The sequence below is a fragment of the Asparagus officinalis genome, chromosome 6 (assembly GCF_001876935.1).
Source record: "Asparagus officinalis chromosome 6, Aspof.V1, whole genome shotgun sequence".
Lineage (NCBI taxonomy): Eukaryota > Viridiplantae > Streptophyta > Magnoliopsida > Asparagales > Asparagaceae > Asparagus > Asparagus officinalis.
The window spans coordinates 34,146,288-34,157,457 of record NC_033799.1 but is presented as its reverse complement, the minus strand read 5'-3'; the positions used below and the strand labels follow the sequence as shown (position 1 = coordinate 34,157,457).

Genomic DNA, 11,170 nt, shown 5'->3' with positions numbered 1-11,170 from the left:
AAGAAGATTATCTAATGTTAAAAGGAAGCAAAGAAACATGCGAAACGACAGAATGAAGAAGTGATGGGACGACAAAACGACAAAACGACGACCTCAGGGTGTCTTGGAAGTACGAGACACCTCAGGGTGTCTCGTACGTCGAGAAGCTGATGACATGGTTTTTGATATTTTCTTTGGGTTTTGTGTTATCCATTGGCTTCCTAACTACCTTGGGGGTTATCCTTAAACATGGGAGAGCCGTTTTTGACTGAAGATAGGTTCAAATCCCGGATTCCTATCCACAAACTTGACGTTCAAGCCTTATAAATAGCCCCCTTTGTGCAATTGTGAAGGGTACTGATGAGATTTGAGCCTTTAGGCGAGTTGCTGACATTTTCCAAAGTAGAGCCACGAATTTCAGACAGAGAGAGAGATGTGAGATCTTTGTGAATTCCTACGCATAAAGAGAGGATTTCGAGAGATCTACAGCCTTTTCACTCATTCCCTTGAAATCAGACCTTGTTTTGATCTTGAGAAGAGTGATAATCTCACTTTGTTGAGGTTATTAACTTCTATTCTAAGTTTCCTCGATTGAAACAAAGAACACCGAGCCTTCTTTCAGATCAACCCGGATCTATTATTCGGCGGTCCATGGATCAAAACGTCCCCAGCACAGGCAAAGATTTCACGCAAGCAGCGACCGATAAACGATCTCTGCATGTGTTTCTAAGAGATCTCATTTGTTTGTTTTCATTTGTGTAAAGAAGTCTTATAAAAATGCTTACTTTTTTGAATCTGTAATTCAATAAACGAGTTGTAATGGATTTCACAATGAAAAAGATTTCCAACGCAAACATACACTTAACATGAAACTTAGTTTATTTAACATGAAACTCAGTTTAGTTAACATAAAACTCAGTTTACTTAACATGTATTAGATTAAACTTAAATGAACATTAGTTTAGTTGACATGAAACCCAATTTACTTATTATTATTGGATTAAACATAACATGAACATCGTTTACTTAACTCAGTTTAATTGACGAGTATTGAAATAATCTTAACATATAATTTTTTATACTTAACAATACAAACTCAGTTTAGTTAGCATGAAAGTCAGTTTAATTGACATAAAACCCAGTTTAGTTAACATGTATTGGATTGAAACTAACATGAACTTCAGATTAGTTAACATGAAAATTAGTTTAGTTATTATGAAACTCAGTTTAGTTAACATGAAACTCAGTTTAGTTAATATTAAACTCAATTTATATATTATGTATGTGATTAAACTTAATATGAACATCATTTTACTTAACAATTAAATTTGTACTGCATTTACAGCAATTCCTCTAAAAAATTTAAACGTCAGTCACTCACTTACACATATCAGATATTCTTCTAAAAATAACTATAAACTACATCAATACAATATTTTAAGTTTTCCAAACTACAATGAAGTTAACATATACTGCAATAAATTTAACAAGTAATACTAAAGAGACATTGTAAATCTTCATCTCTTTAAAATAGAAAAAAAAAACACTTACTTCTTTCTAGGCTTGGAGTCATCACCTACTAAGCTTCTTTTTTTGCCTCTTCCTAGTAGTTCACCTCTTTGCATGCCCAAAAGGGCCTTCGGTGTTTCCTTCGTACTTCCATTTCCAGAGGGTTAATGAGATTCATTGTTGCTAGAAGTGGCAGGACTGTCATCACTCGAAGAGGCCGTATGATCATCATCAACTTCACCACTTTGCTCACGAAGTACGACCAACGACGCAAATTTTGCTTCGTTTTTTATGTTTAGACCATTTTTCATGGCCACCATCGTTGTGCCTCTGCCGTCCATGTTAATGGATGACTTCGAGTTTGTGATCAAATACTTCCTTAGACGTTATTTTCACTGAGTAATACCTTAACCCTAAGTTGAAATTTGAGAGGGAGAAATGAACTTTGGGATTTTTGGGTTCCTATTAACAATAGAAGAGAGAGGAGAGAGGGAGATAATACTTGAAAGGGGGGATGGGCGCGGTTACCAATTTTGCAGGTGTCGTGTCATAAGAGTTCGGAAGTAATTTTAAGTGGGCTTTTTTCTAACTACTTACTTGGCAGCCTAATTGAGACATTGACACAAAATACTGTTAGTATTTAGGGTTGAAACATAAGGCCGAAAATGCAAAAGGGCTAGTCACATGGAATGATTTAAATTAGGGTTTTGACACAAATTTTCCTTTATTTTTTACAAGCCAAAAATCAAAAAAATAGTACCGTGTTGTTAGGAGATGGAGGCAAAACTTGTACTTCTTTTAATTTCTTTTATTTCTTGTTTTTTTTAACCTTCTATTAGGCTATCTTTTCGTTATTGCTTATGTTTAACGTGGATCCCTTGTGGTTTTTTGTTTTAACTGGAAAATTGAATTAACAACATTTGAGTATTTCATAGTGACGTTTTAAGTAGACAATGAAAATTTAAAGAATTATAATCCGTGATGATTTTTTTTCTTGTAATTTTTTCACTTAATAGTGATTTTTGTTTTTAGAAAATAAACTAATATCACTTGAAGATATGATAAATTAATTGTTGTAAATAGTTGGAATTGTTAAAGGTTGATTCTTTTGGAGTAATAATTTATTTTCATTAATATTTAAGTTGTTGCTAATAGATGATTACAATTATTAATTTTGAATAGAAAAAATCAAGGCACTAGGACCAGATGGGTTCAGTGTTTCTTTTTTCAAAGCTATCTGGTCTATTATAGGCAATGAAGTCACACCGGCAATAGAAGAATTCTTCAAATGAGGGAAGCTCTTGGGAAAGGTGAACTCCACTTCTATTACACTCATTCCTAAGGTCAATTGTCCAAAGTTCCCTTCAGAATTCAGACCTATTTCATGTTGCAACTGCATGTATAAATTCATTTCAAAGATCCTGGCAAATAGGATTACGAAGGTGATGGAGTTCCTAGTGAACGAAGCTCAGTGTGCTTTTGTTCAAGGTAGGCAGATCACAAGTAATATAATGCTAGCTCAAGAGCTTGTAAAAAGCTACAACAGGAAGAATATATATTCAAGGGCAATGTTAAATATTGATATTAGAAAGGCATTTGATTCCATTAGCTGGGATTTTATTTCTGATATGCTCAAGGGATTGGGATTTCCAAGTGTTATGGTCAAGTGGTTTATGTCTTGCATTACTTCTCCAAAATATTCACTCTCCTTCAATGGATCCCTTCATGGATATTTCAAGGGTGAGCACGATCTAAGACAAGGGGACCCTCTTTCTCCATATCTCTTTATTTTGAGAATGGATTAACTCTCAAGGAGTTTAGGATTATTGAAAAATGATAGGCTCTTCAAATTTCATCCTAAATATGGTAAGCTCAAGATCACTCATCTTATGTTTGCAGATGACTTACTCTTCTTCTCTAAAGGTGATCTATACTCGGTTGAAAAGCTTTACCAATGTGTTAAAAATTTTGGCCTCATCTCTGGTCTTGAAGCGAATCATGAAAAAAGCTCTATATACTATGGAGGAGTTGAGGAACCAGTAAAGGCCAGTATCAACAATCGCCTGAGGTTTAATGAAGGGGTTCTGCCCTTCAAATATCTTGGTGTGCCTCTCATAACCAAAAGGATGTCCACTCTGAATTGTGTTCCTCTATTCAAAAATATTGAAGGGCAATTCAAAAAGTGGGTGAATCATAGAAATCTATCCTATGCAGGTAGGCTTCAGGTCATTAAAAGTGATTCTTAGAGTGCAAATATAACATCTTACCAAAGTGTGTACTTCAAAGAATAGATGACCTATGTAGGAAGTTCCTGTGGGTAAATAATGCTCAGAACAACAGGACCTCATTAGTTGTTTGGGAGAGAGTCTGTGTAAGCAAAAAACATGGTGGCTTGGGTATTTTCTCAGCCTCAACCTGGAATATGGCATCTGCATTGAGATGCATATGGTTGATCCACAACAACAAAGAGAACTTATGGATCAAATGGATTCATAGTATTTACTTAAGACATAGAGACATTTGGTAAGTTAAGGCAAGGAATGGAGACCCTTGGACCTGGAAACAATTGTTAAAGGTCAAAGATATTTTGGTGGATCATTGTGGAGTTGACAACCTAAGGTTACTTATCTACTCTTGTTACAAAAATGATAAACTCAAATTGTCAGCTCTATATCATGCTCTCTCATCTGCTCATGTGATTGTGCCTTGGTACAATACTGTCTGGGAGGTTTTGAACATTCCTAAACACTCATTTGTGTGTTGGTTGGCGATACAGAACAAGCTTCTCACCCAGGACAGGTTACTGAGGAGGGGAATAATCTATTCCAACAATTGTTACCTATGTGCTGGAGCAGATCTTGAATCTAGAGATCACTTATTTTTTGAATGTATATACTCAAGCAATGTGTGGAATACTATCATAGATTGGTTGAAGTTCAATTGGAAATATTGCCGCCTATGGAGCTACATTTTGGATTGGTACTCCAACAGGTTGAATGGAAGGGGATTCAAGCAAAAGATAAAGAGAATGGCCTTAACAACTACAATCTATTGCGTTTGGAGAGAAAGAAATGACGGGTTCTTTAATCAAAAATGCAAAGATCCAGACCATTTGGCGAAGGAAATCAAATTTGAAATTTTAACTGCAGTACTCAACAGTCCCTTATCTACTTCCTGGGAAGAAATTTTTTGTTGAAAAGCTGTGTTGAGCATGCTACCAGCTCTCTTTTGTATTCTCAGTATATGTATTGAGTTTTAAGGTGTACATAACTCTTTTATTTTGGTTATGAATAAAAATCATTCGTTGTCCAAAAAAATAGAAAAAATCAAAAGCATTAAGTTTGTAGTCATTTTACTATGATAGCAGAATGAGTTGGGGAGTATTTAATGCTCCTTAACACGTGGCCTAAGGGAATGTAGGAAAAAAGATTATTGCAAACAAAACATTCAACATTAAGCGACAAATATATAACTTCAATTCAATGACAACACAATGGTAATAGTTCCCTTACAAAGCTCTCAAACGCTAAATCTAAAAATGAGAAGCCCAGTATACATCCCCTTGCTCTTTTTATATACACCTTTTTACCTACTTATCGATCTATATGGTCATCTGCAACATGCTTTATAACTAATTATGTGTTTCTAAAATAAATTTTATGATTGTTTTTAAAGTAACTTCATGGTAACGGAAATAAACCTTTAAAATTGGTATCTATAAATATTCTCGTTTCGAAAGCATTTTTTAGATGTTATTTTCTAGCCATATAAAAAAATTTCCGCATACATTTTTGGTAGGGAAGTCAATTTTTGCTCATACCCATTTGCCCACCTAGCCCGCCCATCACTTGGCCCGCCTAAAACCCACCCATTTAGTTAAATAGGTCTGATCGGGCGGGTTCATTTTAAATTATACTAAATGGGCACTAATTGGGCGGTGTTTATTAACCCGTTTGCCCGCCCACCCGTATTCACAAAACAAAAACTCTAAATCCCGACCCCAATTCCTCTCTGAGCTCTTCTTTTCTCTCGAACCCCGACCCCAATTCCTCCTCCTCCGCTTCAATCCCGACCCCAATTCCTCCTCCTCCGCCTCCTCCACCGCCGCCTCAACCGCCTCTCGAACCCAGAGCCTCCTCCGCCTCCTCCTCCGCCGCCTCAACCGCCTCTTGCCTCTCAGAAGATCCTGTTCTATGTTTGTCGCAACTGTGATCATCAGGTTCAGTCACTTCTCATTGTTAATGTTAAGGCAAATTTGGGACTTGGGTTATTGAAGAGAGTAACCTTTATGCTCATGTTCTTTCATTTTCTAGGGTTTTACCCTACAATTAGTCCTATTTTGCAATGAAGTAGCCTGTTTAGCAAATTTGGGACTTGAGTATTTGAGAATGTCATTTGTTTGTCTCCTTTGGGTCTATTGTGCTTGAGATAAGTTTAGTTTGGCTGATAGTTTGTGAAATTAGAATGTGAGCATTGTAAAGGAATCGCCTTTTCTATATTCTTTTTACTGGTGTGGGTATTATTTGTCTAGATGCATTTGATGACCTTGCTTTGCTGCATTCTAATTTTAGATTTAAGGTGGTTTCATTGACGTCTGAGATTACCTAGAAGGACCACTCAAGACCTTATCAAACTGGAAAAATTCTTTGTGGTTTCATTGACGTCTGAGATTACCTAGAAGGACCACTCAAGACCTTATCAAACTGGAAAAATTCTTTGTCAACCATTATGCATCATATTAGTCTCCGCAGGACCACTCAAGACCTTATCAAACTGGAAAAATTCTTTGTCAACCATTATGCATCATATTAGTCTCCGCTCCCAGAGTTTAATAAAAAGTTGGTTTGATTTGTGTTACTGGAGCATTTACATAGTTTATATTTCCATTCCTATGTGTGTCAAGAAGGGTAAAGCAAAAATAAATTGACGATATCTTGCATAGCCTTTCCATTAAGGGATTAAAAGGTTAACATTCTTTTTCCTTGAAATGATGCTTGGCAACCGGTACATGAGCCATCGTAAAAGCATGACATGACATCTCAGTGTTAAAAAAACACCATACATACCATGCAATGAGAGGATAAAGATGCAAGACTAAGATTTCATATGACATAGAAGCATCTCACAATTTTATAAGGGTTAGAGTACCTTAGAAGAAATTTTTGTGCATGAGTGTATTTGGGAAAAAAATTCAAAATCCTGGTCTCGGTTTATTGACTATCAAAAAATTATTAATATCTTCTTTCTGTTGAACCACTCAAAACTAACAAGGTAGTATCCTGATCATTCATAGTTTCATTTTAGAATTTAGCCAATGACAAAATAATTCTTGTATTGCCTAGTACCTAATGATTTTACAGACATGAATACACATATTGTGTCTGGCAGGTGTTTAATGCATGTGTCATATATGAGCACATATTAGCAAACACAATAGATGCTTCATAAATTCTCATTGTATGGTGTTGGATTGTTATCTCAACTACGTGTCATTTAAAGATTTTTTTCCCCTTGATTGTCAAAATCCTTACATTGTTGGCCTTCTTGTTTTGATGATGATTTACAAGCAATTTACTACTAATATTGTTTGTCTAGTGTTTGTGCATTCCTATGTATTGTAGACAAACAACGTAGTTGGAGGATGGATGGATTGCGCCATAACGACGATATCAAATGGAGGTTGGAGGAATTGTGGAGTGAAGCATCGTACAATTCAAGTTCAAGATCAAGTTCAAGCTTCATCCGCACGTGTACCAAGTCAAGCTTAATTGAAGATCAAGATTGCTTGGGTAATGTAGTTTAGGATTTATATTATGTGTGTTAAGTACTCTAAGCTCAATTATCTATACACACACATTTTATTGGTTCCCTTGTATATATATGTAGTCACATATATGTACAACACAAGTTTTAGTTTTCATGTTTATAAATATGAAATTACATGTTTTATATTTATTATTGTGATTTGGTTTATCTACTTAGATATGAAACAAATATATTTTCATATACATACTCATAAGTTTCATTTTCTATTGTATCTGTGAAAATATTGTATTCTTAGTTTGTAGACTTCAATATCAGTTTATACATGTTTTACTAAGTCTATAAAATCATTTTGTAAAGTTTCAAAAGTTGGTTTAGCCAAAATGTCAAAATTCACATGTTTACATTTTCGTGTTTTGGACTATCTTGCAAAATGATGATATTTTTCATTTGGGAAGTCCTTTTTCGAAACCAGTCATTGTAGCATGTTTATTATCATGTCTACAATCATTCCCCAAAGTTTTACATTTTTTGGAATTTATTTGATATTTTTAAACAGTGTTTCAAAATCAGATGCACAGCTTTCAAAACTATTTTTCAGTGGTCGACCGCACCGGTCGACCGCTCGTTTGTTCTTTCGACAGTAGGCTCCAGAGAGTTCGTCGGTCGACCGCCGCGGTCGACCGAGAGCTTCCTTCGGTCGACCGCACCGGTCGACGTCATTGTAGCATGTTTATTATCATGTCTACAATCATTCCCCAAAGTTTTACATTTTTTGGAATTTATTTGATATTTTTAAACAGTGTTTCAAAATCAGATGTACAGCTTTCAAAACTGTTTTTCAGAAGTATCAGTATTCGGTCGACCGCACCGGTCGACCGAACCTGAGTTCATATGTTCACTGGGTGACAGAGAGTCTGTCGGTCGATCGGTCCGGTCGACCGAAAAACTCCATCGGTCGACCGCACCGGTCGACCGACGATGGTCCAGAACGTTTTCTTCGTGTTTTTGCTCTCATCGGTCGACCGACGGAATTTTCGATCGACCGACAATATAGCCGTTTTGGGGTTTGCTGTTACAAAGAGGAGTTTGCATCACCAGTTGAGGATTTCATCCTCAAAATCTTCTCATCCTCTCTTTGTGTTTATAGAGAAGTTTTCTAACTCTTTTCCCTAGCAATTTCATTATTGATTTATCATATATTAATTATTGCTAGTTTGCTATTTGAGTTAGATTTCATTTTACTCATTGTTACACACACCCACATTGAGCTTTTAGTATTTACATACATAGTATAGTTGGGTGGTGAGAGTTTGTAACTTTGAGTTGTGCTTAATTGTGTTCTCATCCATAGTTGAGAACAATCATTTGTTATATTGTGCTTATTGTGAGATTCACTTTGTAATACACTTGTACACCGAGTGAGGAGTGTGTGGTGAGAGTCGGGGATCGTCCCAAGAGGAGTGGCGTCGGTTGACGTGCCTAGGGAGAGGTTGTAACCGAGCACTTGAGGGAGACACGGCTAGGTCCAACACTTAGTGGGTGTAGAGTGGGATTACAATAGTGTGTTGATTGTAAAGTTTTCGGTTAGCTAGAAAACCGAGTGTGAGGTGTAAACGTTGTTCGGGTGAACGTAGAAAACCCGGTTGATAGTGGATTTCTCCCCGGGAGTGGGGAGCGGAGACGTAGGACGGAAGGTCCGAACTCCGTGATCATCTTTGTGTGTTTGTGATTGTCTTGGCGTCTCACTTGTGCTTATTGTTCATATCATTCTTGTCGCCATTATCTATTGTTCACATTGTCCACTATCTTGTTTATCTTGTTTATGTTTATATCACCCTTAGTTTATATATCCTTGCATATATATTTCATCATATAGGATATATCACTTTGTGTATATTGCATATTCTTGCCCATAATAGATTGTATACCTATCTTGCAAGAATATAGTTGTTAATTATTTTAATTGGTATTTAAATCGGATTAGATTAGCATAAGACCCTAATCACCCCCCTCTAGGGTCTAATATACATATGGTCTCATGGTTGTATACAAAAGTTTTATTTTTAAAGTAATTTGCATTGCTTCCACAGTTCTAACTTAGAACCTTGTTTCTTTGTTGTACTCTTCTCTCTTTTACCATCCTTCGTTTTGAACAATATTGTCCTGACCTTCAAGTAATCAAAGGTTGTACTCTTCTCTCTTTTACCATCCTTCGTTTTGAACAATATTGTCCTGACCTTCAAGTAATCAAAGTGGTTGCTAATCAGTATTCTTGGCCATGAACTACAAGTATAAATTCCTATGACCTTCAAGTAATCAAAGTGGTTGCTAATCAGTATTCTTGGCCATGAACTACAAGTATAAATTCCTATGTCTTCATTGATAGAAAATCTCATGTGATATATGTGTATCCATGTGATCCGACTCTTTTTGTTTCCATCGAACATAAGGTTAGACTTTTGGCAAATGGAAAAGCATTTGTTCTGGTACCAAAATAAACTTTAGTAGTTACCTGTATTTGTTATTTCTGAGCATGTTGCTAGTGTTTTGATATTTATGCTACCTCCTGTGATGGTTATCTTTTGCGATTTACATGCATAGAGTTCTAGCTCTATTTATAATATTCACATGATAAAATTAACTTTTTAAGTTTTTACTGCATTATGGGAAGTTTTCTTCGCATGTTAGGTGCTTGCTATTCATTACCTTCGTTGTTATAACACCCATGACATTTTAATAAGAAATCACTTTCTTGCAGATCTTAATGTTGTTTGCCTTCGTTTCTTACCGATCTGAAGATCAGCGGGCTTATGAAAGGTATTTTTATGAAGTTTCTCTTCTATAAATTTCATTATATAAAATCAATAATGAGTGACAGTTCAAAAGATATAAATGTAGAAAAATGATAGGAAAGGAAATTTAAAGGATACACAAGCATATTTTCGAATGTTTTCTCCATGTAATATCACTCTTGTACAACATAAGCTTGCTTTCGAAGGATTCCTGTTGATGTTCACAAAATATTATCTATATCCAGAGTATTTCTATTGTGGCATTTTAAGGCGAGTTGTGAAGATTATTCATAATACAGGTTTGCACGTTCGAAAAAGTTGTGCTCTATTTGAATTTCTTTTTGATGTGGCATAAGTGGCTTCTTGTGGCATTGGTTATCGTAATAAACAATGTATATCATTTTGCAGGTGATGTATTCTTTGAGTTCTTTGCGCTTGGCATAGTAAAAAAAATACATGATTGGTAATTTTAATGCTATCTTGTTCAATATGTTCATGCTATTCCTGAATGGGTTATATACATGCCTGTGCATATTTTGATAATTCAAAAAGTTTGAAAAAACCCCCTAAATTTTACAAAAAGTCCCCAATAGTTTACAAAATCCCCCCTAAAAGTTTACAAAAAACACCCTAAAAGTATTATACATATATATCTACTATAGTTAAATTGGCAAATGGGCGGCTCATTTATTAAATGGGCGGGTAAAAACCCGCCCATTTAGAAAATGTTAAATGTGCCAATAATGGGTAAATGGGCAAAACATACCCACTCATTTATGACCCGCCCATTTAATACCCAAACCCACTCTGGCCACCCATTTAATATCCCTAATTTCCAGCAATGACAATGAGGATGAGTGTCACATGACCCTACTTGACATAAATTGGGAATGTCTCTCTGTCATCTATATAACTTCATATAATTGAAGCTGTGATCCTGCCCATGAGAACTTATTTTTACAAAAAAACATGAACACTTATACTCTATTAAGATACGTATAAAACAACCTTCTCCCAAAACACGATGTTCAAATTTAAGTAAGAGCATTTTAGCAATAACAAGAAGAAAAAAAAAACCTTTATCAAAACTTTTCCTGATCTGCTATATGAAAATTCTGCGCCCC

General features: G+C 35.6%; 1 protein-coding gene and 1 long non-coding RNA gene across 2 annotated transcripts; both read left to right on the top strand.

Annotated features, from left to right (window-relative positions):
• On the top strand, positions 2,934-3,734 carry LOC109846043. The gene is made up of 2 exons (XM_020415267.1): positions 2,934-3,228; positions 3,388-3,734. The coding sequence occupies exons 1-2, from the start codon at positions 2,934-2,936 to the stop codon at positions 3,732-3,734; spliced, it is 642 nt and encodes a 213-aa protein (XP_020270856.1).
• LOC109844586 lies at positions 5,482-10,682 on the top strand. The gene is made up of 3 exons (XR_002248072.1): positions 5,482-5,707; positions 10,013-10,345; positions 10,455-10,682. It is a non-coding gene; the product is annotated as an uncharacterized LOC109844586 (long non-coding RNA).

Excerpts from the sequence above, each read along its gene's own strand:
- LOC109846043 (XM_020415267.1), top strand. The coding sequence starts at position 2,934 with ATGGAGTTCCTAGTGAACGAAGCTCAGTGTGCTTTTGTTCAAGGTAGG. Across the intron at positions 3,229-3,387 it reads CCTTCATGGATATTTCAAGG|ATGACTTACTCTTCTTCTCT; the intron begins GTGAGCACGATC and ends TTATGTTTGCAG.